At 42.4% G+C, this 19605-nt stretch overlaps 1 protein-coding gene across 2 annotated transcripts in view; it reads left to right on the top strand.

Annotated features, from left to right (window-relative positions):
• The window catches only part of SLIT3 (slit guidance ligand 3), a 482283-nt gene that overhangs the window by 405347 nt on the left and 57331 nt on the right, over window positions 1–19605 (top strand). For both annotated transcript variants that reach the window (XM_031506038.2, XM_031506039.2), the window contains 2 exons: window positions 2364–2488; window positions 17897–17994. In XM_031506038.2, the coding sequence (XP_031361898.2) occupies window positions 2364–2488; window positions 17897–17994 (223 nt within the window). The remainder of the gene's footprint in view (window positions 1–2363; window positions 2489–17896; window positions 17995–19605) is intronic.

Here is a 19605-nt window from a genome sequence, read left to right as displayed (position 1 = left end):
ATGTTGATTTGGATTTTGTGTTTGCACAAGGAGAAACAGTTGATAGTCTGGACAAGTGGCAGGAAAGTTCAAGAAGCTCCAGGCACTTGACAAATTCACCTTTGCTCATGAAAATACAAATATTTTGAAAACTAGTGCATATTTGGCAGTCTCACTGCACCCTGTTCCCATTTCAGGGAGTGCTGAGCCCCAGCCCCAAAACCCTGGGTCCCAGCACCGAGAGTTGTCTCATGCTGGGCTGGGTACCTTGAGCTGCTGTGTGAAAGTCATGCTCAGATGTCCTCTGTGACCTCCAGAAACTTTTACATTAGTAAAAAATATAAAAAGTAGTTTAACTTATTCTTGTTAAAAATATGTTTTTAGCCTGTTCCTGAGCAGGAGGTTATGTCTCAGCAGAGCCAAGGAAATAAAAGTGTGTTATGTGCAAGTCATGCAAACTCAGCTCTGCTTTTTATTAACTTGCCCTCCCAGCTATGCAGTAGAGGAAAGGAATGTGCTGGGCTGAGGGCATTTTGCTATATGGATTTATAAATCAAATCCACAAGGGCAAAGTAATGAACTATTTAACTGCTAGGAACTGTTCTTATTAGCTCCTACATTGATTAGCTTTGATCTATGCTGTAGAAATAAATGGAAAATGTACACGTATTATGAAATAAATAGTAGAACAAATTCTAGTTTGCTGACTTCTAAATCCAAAAGAGCAGCTACCTGTCTCAAGAGCTCTCAGAGGAGCCACCTTTGTTTATTCTTTGTGTATTTTACCATGAAGACAAATGTAACTCAGATATGTCACATTCCAACCCCTGTCAGTGCCAAGAATTCAGGTGTGATCTCCTCTTCCAAGATAAAATCATGTTTGGTGTGCAGTCAGACATAAACACCAAGATACAGTAGGATGACAACAGTCTTTTATTTAATTTTTGGAATTTTTTCTTCCTGTGTATTTCTCCCTCATTTCTGCCTGTGCACTTCAGTCAGTCCCTGATGGCACCACCACCACCACAGGACCAGGACACAGCCCAGTGCTGTCCCCTGAGACCCTTCAGCCCCATTTCTGCCCTGCTCTCACCCTGCTGCTGCTCTGCAAGTGTTCAAAGCACACAGTGAAGGTTTATAACTTGTGCAGGACAATTCAAACAAAACCCTGGCTGGAAGGGATTCTTTCATCCCTAATTCTGGTAATTCTGGAGCTCCACCTTCTCTTGAACATCAAATTTAAGCTTCTTTTCTTCACTTTCAGGATGTTTCACAGTTTACTCCTTCTTAACAATTTATCATGCAGTAACAGAAGCTCTGTGCCCACTTTTGATTAGTACAGGACCAATTTTAAATTATTTTAAAAGGTTTTTCCTTGAAAATTAAATAAAATTACTTTAAAGTCTTTACTGCCTGATATAATTTAAGCCACTAAAGTAGTAAGTTTAATTTTTCTACATATAAAAGCCAAGGAGTTAATGCTTATTAATATTTGAAATGTAGCCATTTAAAAAAATCACCATGTTTTAACTGTGAATATAACTGTGAATGTAACTGTGAATATAACTGCCTAAATTAGCTTTCTGTAAAATCTCAACCATAAAATATTGATTGATTTGGGACACCAAATGTAATTAGTGTTGTTATAGTCTGTGTTTGTTTTCCTACTCACCTACACACTTCACTGTTTCTCTGGAAGATTTCTGCTACAAATATGAGGTTTTTTAGATGCTTTAAATATGGCCATGTGTATTTACTTGTGTACATTTACATCTTTGCATATTTGGTTTTATTACACTGAGATAGGTCAGTGTTGATCATTCTTCTGGACAGAAAATAAGTTTCAAACTCTGTTAAAATTTGGGATGGTAGAGCACTTTGCACCTAAATATTCCCATAAGCCTCTTAACTAAATCTGTCTTGTACATGGTTTTTATTTATGTTGTTGCATCTGTGCTTTCATTCTTGTTATCAGCCATAGAAATGTCAGGTTACAGTTCCCTGGGGTTGCTGTTGCAGGATTTCCAGAGCTGAGAACAGGAAAAATTGCTGAAAGCCATATATATATATAACCCACTCCCTGGAGGTTCCCAACATGCTTTTTTCAGAGCATATGTTTGCATCTTCAGGAGAATATAAGCATCATTGAGACCTGCCTAGCACTTGATTTAAGTACTTAAAGCCTCTTTGATCCCTGGCAATCCCATGTCATGCAGTGCACCTGCAGCATGTGCATTTGTGCCAGTGCTTGGGGGAAAGTGTGTGTGTGTGTGTGTGTGTGTGTGTGTGTGTGTGTGTGTGTGTGTGTGTGTGTGTGTGTGTGTGCACAGGAGGTGTTAATTCTGCAATCCAGCTCTCTGCTAACGCTGTGTTTGCCTCTGCAGAGCCAGTGGATCTCAGTGTTGTGTCCAAGTGCAACCCCTGCCTCTCCAGCCCCTGCAAGAACAATGGGACGTGCAGCAGTGACCCCGTGGAGCTCTACCAGTGCACTTGCCCTTTTGGTTTCAAGGTATGACTCCAAATGAACTACTTGAGGAGCAAGGCAAGCTGTTCCCCATCACTTATGGTTCTTTAAGTGTGCTGTGAGAAGTTAATTTTACAAGCACTGGGCTCCAAAGTTCCTTGCTCAAGCAGGTGGTTGTGCAACTTTTCAGCTGTGCCCTGCCACAAATCTCATCCTGTGCAGTTGGAGTGGCTTTGCTTTGTGCTTTGACTACACAGATCATCCCGAGAAACTTGCTCTGCTTGCCCCTGTTTGGAGCAGGGTGGTTGGGCTATGCAATCTCCAGAGGTCCCTTCCAGTCATGGGCATTCTCTGGTTCTGGGATGTAGATAGATATCCATATAAAATGCCAAGTTGGTTTTATCCTCCTTTTCATTTCTTGTTTTCTGCCAGCAACAAGATCACCATTTCATAAGCTCCCAGGCAAAGGGAAGTCAGTTCAGATGACAATTCAGGGCCACTTTGGTCCATGGTGACAGAATGTTGATGCCTGGTAGTTTGCACCCACCTTCCACAGACTGATGAGCAGAAGGGTGATCCCTGATCAGACACAACTCCTAAATCAGCTGTCTCTGAATTCAGGGCACTAAAGTCCACAGAGGGATCTGCATATATGAGTCCTGTGGATTCCAGTCATTGTGTGCTTCTTGATAACACAGTGGGAAATGGGGAAAGGGTCCCTGAGGAAAGCAGTTTCTTCAGCAGTGATGGATAACTCCCCTTGTCCACACTGCACTGTGAGAGCTTCAGGACACCAGGGCACTGTCTCAGAGCTGATGTAGCTGGAAATCTAGCTCAGGAGACAGTAGCTGAAGGATTAAGCATAAGTAATAAATGAGGCATATTATCTGTTCACAGCCTGGGGGGTTTCAGATGCTATGGCCAACGTCAACTGCATCCTCCAGATTGGGGTTTTATTTGCCTCTTTGGATATTTCTTACAGTCCTGGTCAGTTGAAACAGATGCTCATAAAACACAAAGTAATAAGAATTATAGGGGAAAAAAAGGAGGGCAAAACCAGACATACATGTGGGAAGTAAGCACAAGTATCTGTGTGTTACATTTCAGGTAAGATTTAGGAGTTAATTGGTTCTGATGATGTCACCATTTCCCTTCTCTATTTTCCTGGGATGCATCCCAGAGTAATTGACAGATCCCTGAAACATTGAGAAAGGGAAAATATAAATCTTATTTCTTCTATTTCACCCCTGTGCCCCTACTCAAGAATAATAACAATTCTCCTAAATAATTGAAAAAGGCATTGGAAATTTCCTGTCATTAGAAGTCTTTCTACCCAGTGGCATATCAACCAGAAACTTTTCTAGGATTTAAAAGACCATATTGACAAAAATCTGAAATCCTGAAACTACTTGCTAACACTCTGTTTATCTCCTCAGGTTAATAAGGAAATGTTCATTTTAATTTGATTTTTAACATAAATTATGTTGAATTCTTGAGGTGGGAACTTGAAAAGTAAATTATTTCAGAACTAGTAGGCGAACACATAAGTCTTTGTATATACCTTACTCTGTAACACATGTATCATGGAGCAGGTATCCAGGTTATTCTAAGTAAAAATGCGTTATGAGCATATCTTCTCTTTTTGGCCCTTACATTTTTGTTTGCTGGTTGTTCTTTTGGCTTTTTGCAGTATCCCTTATTCACTTGGATAGATTAGATAGAAAGTTACTGGTATAGATGCATTTATACTGCTAAAAGACATGTTTATGAAGGAAAGTTTTATTAAAAAGAAAAATCCAGAATAATCCTCTAGTTTATCAGCACGTTGTAGTGTGCATTAAACCCCAGGATCCATCGTTTTCCTTGCAGGGGTTTTGGTAAACGTTTGACGTGACTTAGGTTAAACATCTCACGGAGCATCCAGCTTTTCTCCTCTCTCACACACTTTCTCAGGTGACATCAGTGTGTGAATGCAAAACCCAAAACCACTGCGAGCTTGTAAGCACCAAGCTGCCAGCCAAGCGTGGCAAAGAGCAAACAGACCAGGCATGGCACTTGGAGCAGGGTTTAAAAACACTGGCTAACAGTTCAGGGAGAATTGATGGAAATTGAATAAGCAAAAAAAGAACTGTGTGTCTTTACCACAGGTTTTTGAATAAAAATGAAATATGACAGGTCCAAATGCAAACCATATGAAAGGAGCACTCTATCTACCACGCAGTTCTCCACCAGAGATTCATGCTAATTCAATAACAATACCTTGCTTCCTTCTCACCAGCCAGCACCAAACAGCTCCATCCATCTGGAAGCTATTTGCCAGACCTTGATAAATTGCCCTAAATCTGCCCTCTCAGCATTTGTTTTTCCTTGTTTGATGTAGATTTTTAAAAAATCCTGTGTGGAAGAGTGCATCAATAAAGTGAAAAACCCACCCTTTTTCCAAATTTAAGCTGACAGCTTCGTAATGTTCCCTGCGAAGGGGCAGGCATGACAAGCAGCTTTCTGGGGCTCCTGTGCTCATGCCAGCGTTCAGAAAAACACAGGGCAGAGCATCACCTAAGTTACCAGCTGCCAGAGTGGTGCCTGATGGATCAGGACATTCCCCCAGTTAAATTCTGCATTCTCCAAAGCTTGCGGTCTGGTTTTCGCTGTCACACTGATGATGGTTCCATTTCTCACTTTTCATGCTCACAGAATTTTTGCTATTGAATGTATACTTTGTGGAGCTTTTAGCAATTTCAGTGCTGCCCATGATGGTTTGGGTAAACTGAAAAGTGAGATAAGTCATGGACCACCTGAGCTGCGAGGCCAGAGACCCCAGGGGTGCTTGATGAGGACAGAAACAGAGATTGCTCACTCAGGAGCAGGCAAGGCTGAGCTGGTAATGATCTGTGCTGCTGCTTTCTCCTTAAAATGGGTGGTGAATATGCTTGTTGAAGATAAACCATGGCTGCCACAGTGCTGTTGTGGCTGTACTTTGGGGAGAGAGCCCCAAGGAGTGGGGTATGGCACCTGCAGCATCTGGCAGGTCAGAGCAGGAGCAGGAGCTCCAGGGTGCCACCAGGGCTGGCAGGAGCTGGCTCTCCATGTTATAAAAATCATGTTTTCATATTAAACACAGGCATAGGTGTCATTCTCCAGTGGGTTGCCTTTATTTTCTTTTCTCCATAGAATGATCATTTGAATGATGATTTAAATAATATGTGTGGTTTAGATTGCAAAGTCTGATTGCAAGTAGAGAGATGGAGCTTTCTTCTGCTGGAAATGCTACTTGCTACCTGCAAAAGGCAGTGAGTGTGAGTGCAGCTGGGGCTGGGAAATAGATAATGGCAACCTACCAGTTCATTGATTCTGTAGAGTGTGTGGCTTGTGAGTATTCCCACTGATATTGCAAAACTGAGTCCATGGGTGTTGGAATTCAAGAGATTAATCAAACTTGCAATCAATAAGCCATTGTAAAAAGCTTCACTTGAATAACTATACCAAAAACTAAGGTGAGTGAAACCAGCACTCTGTATTTTGTCATTGCTTTATTCTGAAAATGCCCTTTTGGAGTTTTATGGCTGATTTTTGTCTTTTATACTTACTTTTTCTTAAAATTGAGGTAGCAACAAATAAAGAATAATTTGCTTTCTTTCAAATAGAATTACTTGTAGAACTGGGGAAATAGTCTAAAATACATTTTTGTTTTGCCCGAAATGAAAGAACATTGCCAACCCAGAATAGGAAGTGCAGTGCCTGCCTAGGAATGTTCACAGCCTCTCTGATTGCTCAGGTAAAGGAGCCAGAGCTGCTGGACTGCAGATGTTTGTCACCTCTGGGTTCTGCTGTCACTGAAAGCTGTCTGAAATGGAAAGTGAAGATAGGTAAAATTGGCACAGCTCACATCCCACACCCCAGGCACCAGATGCTGATGTGTGTCTGTGGCTCTAAATTTTATCCAAATCTGTTCACCTCCCTGTTGAGTTCAGCCAGTGTCCTGACTTTTCTTGCAGACCTGCGGTGTCTTGAGGGTTCAAGCAATTTCACCAATCATCCAGAATGACAGATACAATTGGAAAAATCCTGGGTAAAGCTCATGGGCTTTGGAGAGACAGCATTCTTTGCAGCCAGACTCTTGTGGTGGGAGGCATTACAGTGAAGCCAGAATGATATTTAGTGAGGAAGCTGGCTCCAAATTTCTGCTAGGAATTTGGCTCTTCCTCCTCCCCACCCCCCACGCCTGGTTTTTGTCCTTGGAAACAAGTTCAGAAGTGGAGGGTCCCAGAGCAGCATGTCTCTGGGAAATGGGGGATTCACACAAATCCCATGTTGTGCACTGATTAAAATTCTGTGCCAGCACTTGAGGGGGTCAGTGCAGCTGGGCAGGAGCTGTGGTGCTGAGCACATTGGAGGTTTTCTCTGTCCCTGTGCCACAGGTGCTGCCCTGGCTGTACCCCTGGCTCCTGGGGTGCACTGGCCCTGCCTGTGCTTGGAGCAGGGGAAGTTTGCTGTTTATTTATTTAAATAAATTTGCACTTTTATTAATTTAAATAAATTTGCGCTTCACCACAGCGAGGTTCTGCAGCCTTGCACAAATAAATAATCTGTGAGCCCTGCAGTAAGGCAGCCTGGGGAGGATTCAGCACAGAGCTCAGCGTGGGTGTGGTGGTGTTTGTTCACCTGCAGCTACCTGGGGCCAGGCAGAGACCATTCCACCAGGGCAGCTTCTCAGTGCTGCTGACTTGGGTGGGGTTGAGAGGATATGACCCAGTGCAGAGTTTGGCTTTTGCTCTGGAAGAGTGCATGCCTGGTTTGTCAGGCTGATCCTGTGTGCAGATGTAGCTCTGTGCTTTTGTTTCTTTGGCTCTATTAACACACACGTAGTTCCCTATTTTTGTGGGAAATTTAGGACTCCTGAACAACTGACTAGTAGGATTAAGCAGAAGCTGTTTATTGTTTACATTACACACATATTCATAGATTCTACAAACTACTAAGTACACACTTGCTGTTTGGTGCCTTTGTCTTGTTCACTCGTTTTCTGCCTGCATTTCTCAGAGTATGTGATTGGTTACAGCCCAGGTGTTTCACAGCCCTCTGTTATCTAGTTCTTGTGGTCTTGGTATTCAGTTTCTCAGTTCTTCTTTCTTAATTCAGCACAATTTATGTTTCAATCGCCCTGACAAATTCTTGGGGCTTTGCTAACCAGCTCAGAGGCAGGCTGGCTGGTGCACACTATGGCCCAACCCTTGCAGATTCATTGCAACCCCCCCCGTGCATCCTTCAAATAAATCCCCAAGCTGGAAGTGCAAAGGGAGAAGGAATTGGAAGGGACTCTAAGCAGCCTGTCCCCATCCACAGGAGCCAGGAGAGCAAACTCCCCTCTCTGCCTCCACGTGTTGCTCTGCCCTGGCCTCTCCTTGCCTGCTGTCAGGTCAGGGACAGGCACTGCAATGTCTCAGTGCCAGGATTCTGTGTAGAAGAAATCAGTGCAGCAAAATGTTTGTGAGAGGTGGTTTTGCCTTGAACTTTCATTCTAATAAACTCTCCTTTATGTGATCTGGGGTGCTTTATTTTTGTTTGATCGTTTTAACCATACTGAAAATGCCTATTAATGAGTGTCAAAGAAGCATTTTCCGCTCACAGTAAAATAAAAGAGAAAGCCTTTAGGGATGAGAGGTAATGTGTGGCCACATAAAATGAGTAGATCTGTATTTATGTGTGGATTTTTAGGGCAAACACAGTATAAGAAGTAAGTGGTTATAATTTCATATAAAGCTCCTAGAGCAGAAAAAAATGCAGAAATCACAATATTTTCTTCCACATGCTTATTCTGTAAAATTTATCATGCAGCAGTCAGACTTGTGTTACCTGCTTTTTGCCCTTTCAGTTGTAGTAGGTGTAAAGAAAATGGAGATTTACATGTAGAAGAGCATAAAATGGGAGGCTTAGGGAGGGATTACTGCCCCAGTTGCTGGCTGAAGGTGTCAAGGCAGGAACACACCCACCACAGGCCCTGTAAAAACCCACTCAGGTAGTGTGGCAGGCCCTAATGAGGGCTCTTAACAATAAAGCCAGCTCTGAAGACGTATTCTGATTTTTGTTGAGCCAACAAGAAAGCAGATGTTGAGCAGCTTCAGGCACACCCTGTGTTTGTGCAGTGCTGCATCCAGAGGAGCTGAGCAGTTCAGGGATGGGGAGCTGCACCCACAGATGGCCACTGACACATTCATTCTCTTGTCAGCGTGGATTATTCCCCCTCACTGTGGTTTCACTACTGTTTTCCTGGTCTAGTTCTGAGTGACCAGCTTTCCAATCTTTCTTTTCCCAGGGTAAAGGAGAAGTTTTTATTGGCATTTAGTCTGAATTTCAGGCTCTTGCTCTTATGTTTGCCTGGTCCTGTTACACTAAATAAAAGTTTTTCTTCCTCTGTGGTTTTTCTGCCTTTCAGGTGATTGCTGGTTCCTAAAATTCTGCTTAATCAAGTTCTGTTTAACCAGATCTTAATTTTCTGCATCCCACCATTTCTGCATGATTGAACCAGTTGACGTAGCTGGCCACAGCTGAAAATCCTTATTGTAAATTTCCTTGTGATTTTCTGTCATCTCTTATCCTTGAGGTTTTCTTGGCTCTGAGTGTGCTCGACGAAATGGCTTTTGGGTTTCTTTTGTTGTGCAAGAACATGAACTGAGATTGTCCTGGGAGGTTGATTGCCTTATTTTCTCCTTTCCTTCGGAGATGATGGAAGTGATGACGTTGCTAGAAGCAGGCTAAGATGAAAAGAAGAGTAAAGCCTCTCCTGTTAATAGAAATTATCTAATGCCAGACTCGTTTGGGAATTAGATTGGGATTAGATTAGTGTCTAGGGTAAGTGCACAAGCACTGCAGGTGAGGTTGTTCCAAAGCTCTCTGACCCCCATGGCCCCTGGGGTCCCCTTCTCATACTGCTGAGAACCTCTGAAATAAATATTGTGCTCTTGCCTCGCATAGTGGGCATGTTTCACTTGTTTAGTAATCTGAAAAATTCATGTGCATGTTTGATTCTGACATCACTGCTGCCTGCCTGGGTTGCCTGACAGTTCAGCCCACTATTAGATTTATCTTCCACAATCAAAACAGATTACACTGACATTTCTGCTGAAATAGTGTGTATTTTAGTGTGAGACCTTCTATCTGCAGAGAGCTGTTGCAAAGCAAATGCCTACATCCCTAACAAACAGGGATGTGCCAGTAGAAGGTTCTTCCAAGGGACTGGGACTCTTCCAGCATCCTTAGCTCTATTTATTTCAGAAACCCAGTGAGCTTTTTGGAGAGATTCTTTAATCACATAATCTCTGCCTCATGTTAGGCTTCATTGGGTTTCTGTTTGTAATGTGTGCTCCTCTCCAGGCAGGCTGTTCAGTGGCTTAAGTTAATTTAAAATACAACAATTCTATTTTATTTAGATTTCTTAAATCATATTGGCAGTATTTTTGTTATCTCTACAAATGTCCAGTCTTTATAACTTTCTCTACAGAGTTCATATTGAAAGAGGCACTGACTTTGGATAGCCTGAAAGGGAAAGTTTTATTGTCACTGCAAAATGTACTTTAAAATAAATAGGCACTTAAGTATTTTGAAGGTACTAAAAACACTGCTCTCATTCATGAATACTGGTTGAATTAGAGACTACATAGGAAATATTCAGTGTTGGATTTACATCAAATATATTGGGTTGTATTTTATTTATAGAGTCAACCCTCAGCAAAATTAACTATTTTCAGTCTCCCTAATTTTCTTCTGCACCTCCCAAAATGTTCACACAATGGTATGGATCAATCAGTTGTAACCTTGGGAGCTCTGGAGCACCTGTCCCATCCAGTTTGGCACCTCTGGACTCATTTCAGACATGTGCTGTGTGAATTGACTCGTGATGGATTAATGACATATCTCCTGTCATTGATTAAAAGCCTAAAAGACCATTGAAACCCAAAGTGCATATGTAAGGAGAGGTTTGGAAGGGCAATCAGGATTTGCATGGTAATTAATATAATTACAAAATAAACCTCAAATGTCCACAGAGAATTAAATTCCATACTCACAGGAAAAGAACCAGAGTTTTTAAAAAATAATATGATGAATCCTTGCACTTTGACTTTGACAGGCATATTCTTGATTACTAGCTGGAGAGGTAATGGAAGGTGTATTATACCCTGGAGGGTCATAAATCTTTCTGATTGAAATAAAATGAGGCTTAAGAGAGCAGAGTTTGCCTAATTTGCTATAAATTGACAATTGTGATTTATTAACAAGGACAAGGAAGTCACTAAGAAGTGCTGCTGCCGTGGCCAATTATTGTTTAATCAGATGCCAGATGAAGCTAGACTGGCATAGGACATAACTATACAGTGCTGAAGGTGGTGGCTTTTAAATATTGTCTGTATTTCTACTTCTGATAGTAACAGTAAGAAAGTTTTCAGAGGGTGCTAAATCACCTGAGTGATGGGAGGGGCAGCACAAGAACAATATCAGGGTTTCTTCTTTTCATAACCTGCTTTCTGTGCCATTTAGCAACTAGTATTTCTCATGTTTATGAGCAGTAGACAATTCTTGTAGTATGGATGTGTCAGTGTAAGTGCACCTGTATAAACAGAGATGCTGAACTGAAAAAATAATTCAGATTGTTCTAGGTAAATTTGTATTTGTATTAAAAAACTTTTATTCCGAACTAGAGGTGGATGAAATAAATTGATTTTTCCTGTGAAATTAATTGGCTTCTAAACAGCAGTCCTCAGAAGGCACAGTTTTATTACCCCGTTGGGATGGGTGACTGAAGAGAAAGAATTAATCCATCCCCAACGCGCGTGCCGATTTGTCCCCGAGGTGTGGGTCTCTGTAGCAAGGTCTGTGTTCAGAAGGAGGAGTCACAAGATTTTTGTGAACAACAGATGATCAAAATCTCTCAACTTCCACCTGGCAATCTGAAAGCAGTCAGATCCAGAATTGCTGTGATATTTCCCGTGCCCTGCCAAATAATTTGTATATATGCCTGAGCAGATGGATCTAACGCATGCCCTGCCAGCTCTTCTGGTTGTTTGACCTTGCCAATGAGCATCAGATACATCTTTTCCAGACTGAGGCTTAGCCACTACGTCCATGGCCAGAAAGAGCAGAAACAAGGAAAACAGTATCACCTGGATCTGCTGCAGAGCTTGCAGTGCTGTGTGTGGATAGCAGGGTGTCAGCTGTCTGCGTGCATCTGAGCATCAGTGCCAGCAGGAAATCAGTTCCAAATGGCCTCCCTGGTAAAATAACACTCCTTCCCAATGCTGTACTGCTTAGCCCTTCCTTTCATAGAATTGAAGTTAATTTTATGTTTTGAAGTTAGTTCCATTCTTCACACAGTTTACAACATCTCAAATTATTTGGTAGCATTCCCTTCCCCAAGCTGTGTTTGCAGGGATCCATCACGTCCCTCATGCTGCAGTTAGCACCAGATGCCCTGCTTGCTTCCATAACTGCTGTCAGACTTGCAGTACATGTAAAACTTCTTTTTATGACCCCATTATAGCAAATACTGGGTTCCCCTGCCTTGAAAGGCTCTGAAATATACAACCATGAATAGAACTTGAGAGGATTTTTCCTACCAAACTTGTAACTTAGTGTGTTGGCTCTGAGGCTGAATTTATAGTATCGTGTTTCCTCGGTCAATTATGCAAAGTTCTTCTTGTTTCTTCCTTGTATTTATGGCTGCTAAATGTGTTTATTACAGGGAAAACTGCTGAATGCGCCATTCTTTTTTCCCAGCTTAATTTTCTAGTGGAATTGAAGTTTATGTGATAAAACTTTGTTCATGAGACATCTCATTCCCTTCGTGCCCTGGAAAATTTCAATTTACCCTTCAATTTTGACTATTTTTGGCAGAGGGATAAAGGTTTCAAGTGGTGAAAGGAGTCACTGGTAAAAAATGCCATTAGGTCAAAATTAGCATCAGTTTATACCTTATTGGATAGCTGCATGGCACAGCTTCAGGAAAACCTTTGATCAAACTTCTCACTTTACTAAGCATGAAAGAAGTAAAACTCAAAGGAAAAAGCTGCACTCAGAAGTTCAGACTGAATTCTCTTTCTGTGCTGAGTGTCTGTGTCTTCTACTGCTTCTGGATTTTCTCTCCTCTCCTTACCTCTTGTCCCATCCCATCTCATTTTTTTATACAAAGCACAGGAAATCACTGTTGCACACCACATTTAGCCCTTCCCTCTGCTGCTGGATGCTGCAGGCCTGAATTTCAGGGCAGGTCCCACTGGCACATCCAGGTGTAGCAATACTCAAGTGTGTGCATAAACCTAGATCAGAACAATTCAGAAAACTGATAAAATCCTTGCCATCTGTGGGAGCAGAGCACAGCTCAACAAATTGGCTGCAAGTGTCCATTTAGTCTTCATTTCCCAGGATTAGGAGGCCAAAATGTTAAAGCTGGCAGATATTTGTAGGTTGGAATAACATTCCTGGGTATACTCATGGAACACAGTGTTCTTCTCAGTTATCTTTCTGTGCATTTTCCTTCCAGACTGTCATGAAGTGGAAGATTTACTAAGCCTTTTCCCTTAATGTAATGGTTTCTTATTAACTTCTGACCAGGAAACCCATAAGACAAGTGTTTAAATGTTTGTGAGGCTGACAGTTGGATGTGGATGCATTACTCCCAAAATTAGGAATGTAAAGAACAGAGTGTGCAATACAGTGTCTTTGTCGATGTAATTTTGTCTGTTTTCCCTAAAAGCTTTAGCTGTATTTAGACTTTGATAATTAAGTTGTTTATGAAAATTTCCTGGTTCTTAATTTAAAGTCTCTATCAACTATATTTGTCTTCATTTAGTATTTTTTTACTAAACACAAGAACGCTACCATCTGTTCTCCACATATACCATCTAACTAAAATTCATTATGAGCACATTGTATGTTGTTAACAAGTCGAATAAACTTTGGTATTTCTGTTGTAGAGCTTATTTTTCCAGCATGCTGTGAAACACTGTAGTCATTGAACAGGGCTGTAATTAGCTGCAGAGAGGTCTCCCTGTTCACAAGCAGCGAGGCTGGGTAGATTCCTGCCTGTCTGCAGGTGCCTCCCTCGCTGCCTGGGTCGTGTTTCTCCTGCAGTCAGCAGGGCTGGTTTTCTACACCAGGAGAATTCCACCTTCTGCCTGTGGGGAGTTCTGTGCTGCCACCCCTTATCCGTGCCTGCTGCTGTTAAAAACAGAAGGGTCACACTGGGATGGACTGGGTTCAAACCTCTGCCACGTGGGTATGAATGAAACTCTGGGGCTACACAGACAATACCGATTCTTGAAAATTAATTCAAAGAATTATTGCAGTGGTCGAAACAGTGTCAAGGCAAATGAGTGCTTTTTTTTACTGTATTATCCCTTATTCTTCCTGCTGAGGACTCTTATTAGGTTTTGCTACTTGTTATTGGGTGTTTTCTTGATCATGATATAATGTTCCTGGTATTGGATCCTTGTAAAAGCTGGAATTTGGCACAGCAGTGCTGAGGAACAGCTTGTAGATACAGTAATGCCCAATATAGGTCATTTCAAACAAAAAAAAAAAAATTATTCTTTCTAGGTATGGTGACTAGTTCTGTTCTCATTCACTGAAACATGGAGCTGGAGCAGCCCAGACTAAGTCTGGACCAGCTGAGGTACTTCAGCTTTGAAAGGACAGCTGGACTCTGATATACATCTTTTAATAAGGTGCAGAAATTTCCTGTTGCAATGCCTAAACCTTTCTGCTCCTACAGAAAATTATAGAAAAAATATAAAAGTGTTTTGGATCTGATGCTTCCTGTCAGAGTAGACAAAAATTTCTTGTATCCTAAAAAAGCTCTAGAAGTAAAATATTGCACAGAGAGGGACCTTCATCCTCTTTCTGTGAATTGCTGAGACTGTCCTATCTTCTTGCCTGTCCTTGAAACAAGTCTGCACCTCTATTTCTGCTTCAGACCTCATTAAAAGGCTCTTTAGTCTTGAAGCAAATAGACAATATTCTCCTTTGTAACAATAGTTATTTCCAGGCAGTGTAACTGAAGGAGTATTTCCCAACTCACAGATAAATTAATTTTAGTGATGCTTGACAGCAATTCCATTTTTCCAGTAAGAAGTCTTACAGTAAATTGAGACTGGAGAATTGCGTTATTCATTTGAAAGATGTTTCTAGAATGTCTTTAGGCTCTTCTGGGTAGTGACAGTCTCATACAAAAATAAAATGGCCTTGCTTTGCTGTAGATTTATTAGTACCACTATTTTCTGCAGCTTCTTCTCCTCTCAGAGTTCCTTGTTTTCCAAAGTCTTCCTTGTTAGAGAGTTTGTACTTGTTCTGTGGGCTTGCAATGTGCTATTGATAAAGTCAGCTCTGAGAAGATAATCCTCAGAGAAGGATTAAATGTTGTTTGCTCATTTATTACAATGAGTAAACTGAGTCAGAGAGACTCTAATTTTCTTAAAGGCACATAACAACTCGTTGTTGCAACTGTCTGGTTCAGCAGCACATTCTAATGGGTTTCCATCCTGCCTGAGTCCCAATAAGCCAATGATTAAGCCATGTTCAGTACAGAAATGAGAGCAGAATTTGTCATGCCAAACTTTATGTGCCAGTGCAGGAGACTGAAAGGGCCTCACTCTCATTTTAACATTTATCTTTATTAAATTTTTACAAGAACATTCAAATTAATCTGAGTAATTATAGTGGAAGTGATGGGCCTGTTTTACATGGTGTTCAACTGTGACAAAAACCTTCAGACAAACAGATGCTTTGCTGCTCGCTCTGCTTGGCTCCCAAGGGTTTCATATTTTAATGATACAGGGGTGAAGAGTTTATATTAAATAGAAGTAGCTGATGTTAGTGAAGTATCTATATAACAATCAGTTCTCCAGGGACACAGGAAAAGTATAAAAAGCAACACCTTCCAGCCTCACTACAAGAAGTGGTGAAGAGCCAGGCTTCAGGGCACAGATGGACGGGAGGTGGGCAGTGCTGGAGCAGGGTGGGAGCGGTCGGTGTCACCGCTCCATGCTTCGCTTTGGCAAAGCACTGCGGCCCACATGGTGCCAAAATAAAACCTGCATGAGCTTCCCTCAGCGCCGTCCCAGTTCTTGCCTGAGACATTTGGGGACTGGGGATTTCAAATGGAGAAGGACAGGCTGCTTGGCACACGGAGCAGGGATGAGCAGAAAGCCGCTGTGCCAGGCCTTGGGCGAGCGCTGCCGGCACGGCTGCGCTGGGGGATGAGCTCGCAGCCAGGCACGGGTGGCCAGGGCTCTCTGCTGGCCTTTGGAAGTGTTTCTCTTCTGAGACAGCCATGGAGAAGTCTGTCCCTCTTTCCTTGTATTTGCAGGAATTCTAAAATGCAAAGCTGCGTCTCCTCACTCTGGGGAATGCTGGAATCAGAGCCTCAGGAAATACAGCTTTGTTAACGAAGCTCCTCCGTGGTGTTGGATGAAATTATAATATAAAAAGTATAATACATGTATATATATATCCATATTACTGGAGGCCAAGAGTATGAGACTCAATAAAGTCAATCTAGGGCCTGTCCTTGGGTCACAACAACCCCTGCAGCTCCAGGCTGAGGCAGAGGGGCTGGGAAGCTGCCGGGCAAGAATGAACCAGAAGGTGCTGCTCTCCAGAGACTGAACATGACCCCATGTGCCCAGGTGGGCAAGAAGGCCAGTGGAACATGGCTTATACCAGAAATAGATTGTCCTTGTACTCAGCACTGGTGAGGCCACACCTCGAGTGCTGTGTCCAGTTCTGGCCACCATCACTGACACTGAGGGGCTGGAGTGTGTCCAGAGAAGGGAACGAGCTGAGGAAGGGTCTGGACAGTCACGAGCAGTGGCTGAGGGATCTGGGGGCCCAGCCTGGAGAAAAGGAGGCTCGGGGGGGACCTTCTCACTCTCCACAAGTCCCTGACAGGAGGGTGCAGCCAGGTGGGGGTCAGCTCTGCTCCCAGGCAGCTGGCAATGGGACACGAGGAAATGGCCTCAAACTGTGCCAGGGAAGGTTCAGGTTGGAGTATCAGGAAAAACTTCTTCACTGAAATGGTTGGTGGGCATTGCAATGAGCTGCCCAGGAAGGGGATGGAGTGATGATCTCTGAAGGTGCTCAAGAAACAGTTGGGTGTGGCACTCAGTGCTCTGGTCTGGTTGTCACAGTGGTGATCAGCCAAAGGCTGGGTTTGATCCTGTAGGTCTTTTCCTGTTGAGTGATTCTGTGATAATCAGTGTGCCTCAGTTCTTCACAATGACTTCTCTGTTCTTCACATGATGGCCACATGTCCTGCCTGCTGCAAAGAACTGAAGATTTCAGTAGTACTTGGAGGACTGACCCATAGGACATGTGAGGAAGAGCCAAGCACAGGAAAGGACAGACCAGATCAATTGAACCTTTTGCTAAAGTTCACTCTCATAAGCTGATTTGGGTTTTTATGCCTCAGGCTTAAAAATGCACCAATTTCAAGATAAGCACTCTAAAAACAAATTAAGACAAAAAACAGCTACCTGGACTGAATTATTTTATCTCTTGTCTGAAGTAATCTACCAGCTTTCTGCCGATGAGCTGGCAGAGGTCCACTACCAGCAGGATCTTCAGCAGGAAGGGCAGAGTGATCTCTTGAACTTCTCGTGATTGCTCAGATCCTTTGAGTATTGAGGCTTTTGGGTGGCTTTACTCCACCCTACTGTGTCAGTAACTGAAAAGCAAAACCAAGCTCTTCAGTGTATTTGCCAGTTTTACAAATAGCCTGTCCTTATCAGCAGAATATAATGAGGAGAGAAATATGTTTATGCCTTGAGGGTCAGTAAAAAGTCAGAACAGTGGAGGTTGCTCAAGCTGGTGAGGTTCAGTCAGAACTGAGGTATGTTCTAGGGCAATCTTAAAGCATGGAGCTGAGTCAGTGATGAAATCTTGGTGTATTCTGTGCAGAAATTCAAATCAGCTCTCAGCACACAAAGGACCTCTCCCCTATGGGTTCTGACTCTGGTAACGAGCAGCATGTGCTGTTGCAGGGTTTAACTGAGTGCCTGGTGAATGCAGTTGGTGAGTGCTGACTCCACGTGGGCTAGTGCTCACTGTGTGTGGCCTTCTGCTTACCTTTGGTCCTGAGTTGTTCTTTTCATTGTAACTAGCATTAAAGTGTGTTAGAATAATGGTGAAACCAGCTGTTTCCTTAAAACAAGCCAGTGAAAGTTCATTACAGTCTTGAACCTGGAGTGATACTGAGATACCCACCAGTCCTGTTGGACAAAACAGTTACCCTGCCAGATTCTCATGAATAAAGCCATGAATAAATCTGATCATCAATAAAGAACATTAGGTGATGTCATGGGTCTGAAGATCACAGACCTCGTGAAAGTGGTGCCACAATAGAGCAAAAGAATAAGAGACACTGGTTCAGATGATCTAACATTGTTTCTTTTGAATTTTCCCAAATAGGGTCGGGACTGCAGTGTGCCCATTAATTCCTGCATTCAGAATCCCTGTCAGAATGGAGGGACCTGCCACCTCACAGAGGCAAATAAAGATGGATTCAGGTAGTAGCACAAAGTTCATTTAAAATGAGATGATAACATTTATTGTGTTTCTGCTTTGCATTAATGACCTGTAATGGCTACTTTATAGAAACTGCTGCATGTGGCATTTCTATTTGCCATACTAAAGTATTGCTTTGGTTTCATTGGTGTGACATATCATTTCCTGTGAAACAGGCCTGTTTATTTCCTCATAATGCAATATACATTTAAGAGCTTTTGAGTGGTCTCTATGTTCTGCATTGTGTTATCTGTATCCTAATATTCCTTGGGGCATTTCAGTCTCACATCTAAGCTGTTTTTGTATTTCTGAAGTGAGCATCTGTTGCTTGACAGGCAGATCCAAAATGTTTTCATACTGAAGAATCTTGCAGACAAACAGGCTTTAAAGAAACAATTAAAAAGCACGAGGAGATTTCCACATCTTAAGCACTGTGCTTGCAAGAGAATAACCTCTGCAGCTGGTTAGTGTGGATTTCAGTTTGCCCATATAACAAAGATGTAGCATAGGAGGGGATGCTCTGAGAGAAGTCCAGAAATTTGAATGAGATAGCTGGGAGATCTGCACTGCTGCAGGCACCACTTCACAGCTAAGAAGATACAAGTTTGAGGCTTTGGTCACTCGCTGTCATTCAAGCTGATTGAAAGTTTCTTTTTAAAAAAGAGCTGCTAGAATTTTCATGGTTTGCTCCTCTATATTTATGCTGTTTCTTGCAAAAGAAGAAGCAGTAAACAGAAGAAATGCCCCAACACTTCTCTCTGTGCCCACCCTCGAGAATTCCCTGGTTCCAGAAGCAGATGCAGCACATCACAGGACACAGGATACTGGTGACATTGCAGTGGAAAAGTACAGGTTGATGGGGATGGAGAGACACTGCCAAGCTCTGCAATGAGCAGCAGCTGGAGGTTTTCCTGCATGGAGAACAGGAGCAGGCATGGCCCCATCTCCATGAGGGGCAGTTCAGGGCTCAGCTGGAGCACCTGAGCAGGGCAGAGGAGCTCCTGAGCCAAGATGTGACAGCAGGGGCCTGGTGTGGGAGAGGAGAGGGAGGCTCAGCAGGTCGCAGCACGCCCAAGTGGTCCTGTTGCTGACAGACTCCATAGGTTCTGCTGAAACCACTTCTCTGATCTGATCTACCTCCTCTTGATTCAGATTTTAGCAGGCACAGCAATTTTTGGAGTAAAAGTTCACGTTCAGTTTCTGCTTGAGAGAATTAATGGTCTGGTGGTCGTCAGTTCACTTTCCTTTCTGGTCACTCATGTACATAACTTTTTCCAGCTTGTGCTAGTGTAAAACTGCACCACATTAGAATATCTGGAGTTTGTCATTCAGTACCCATTTTTCAAAAATATAACTGATACTAAAAATGCTGTAGTAAAACATTTTATAATATCCATAATACTGGAATGAGAGACTTCAACATATATTTCAGCTGGGTTTTTCTTTAGCATTTTTGTCTTGTTCTGTGGTAGTAGTTAAAGAGTTTTGAATAACCTGAATTAAGAGCTACTTCTGGATTTCTCTCATTAATTGAATGAATTTTACAATTTTAGAGGCTTTGCCTCAGTTCCAAATGAGCATTGTTTTTGAGATCCTTTATAAAACTGCAGGGG

Source organism: Lonchura striata, chromosome 15 (genome assembly GCF_046129695.1).
Source record: "Lonchura striata isolate bLonStr1 chromosome 15, bLonStr1.mat, whole genome shotgun sequence".
Taxonomy (NCBI): domain Eukaryota; kingdom Metazoa; phylum Chordata; class Aves; order Passeriformes; family Estrildidae; genus Lonchura; species Lonchura striata.
This window is presented reverse-complemented; position numbering and strand designations above follow the sequence as displayed.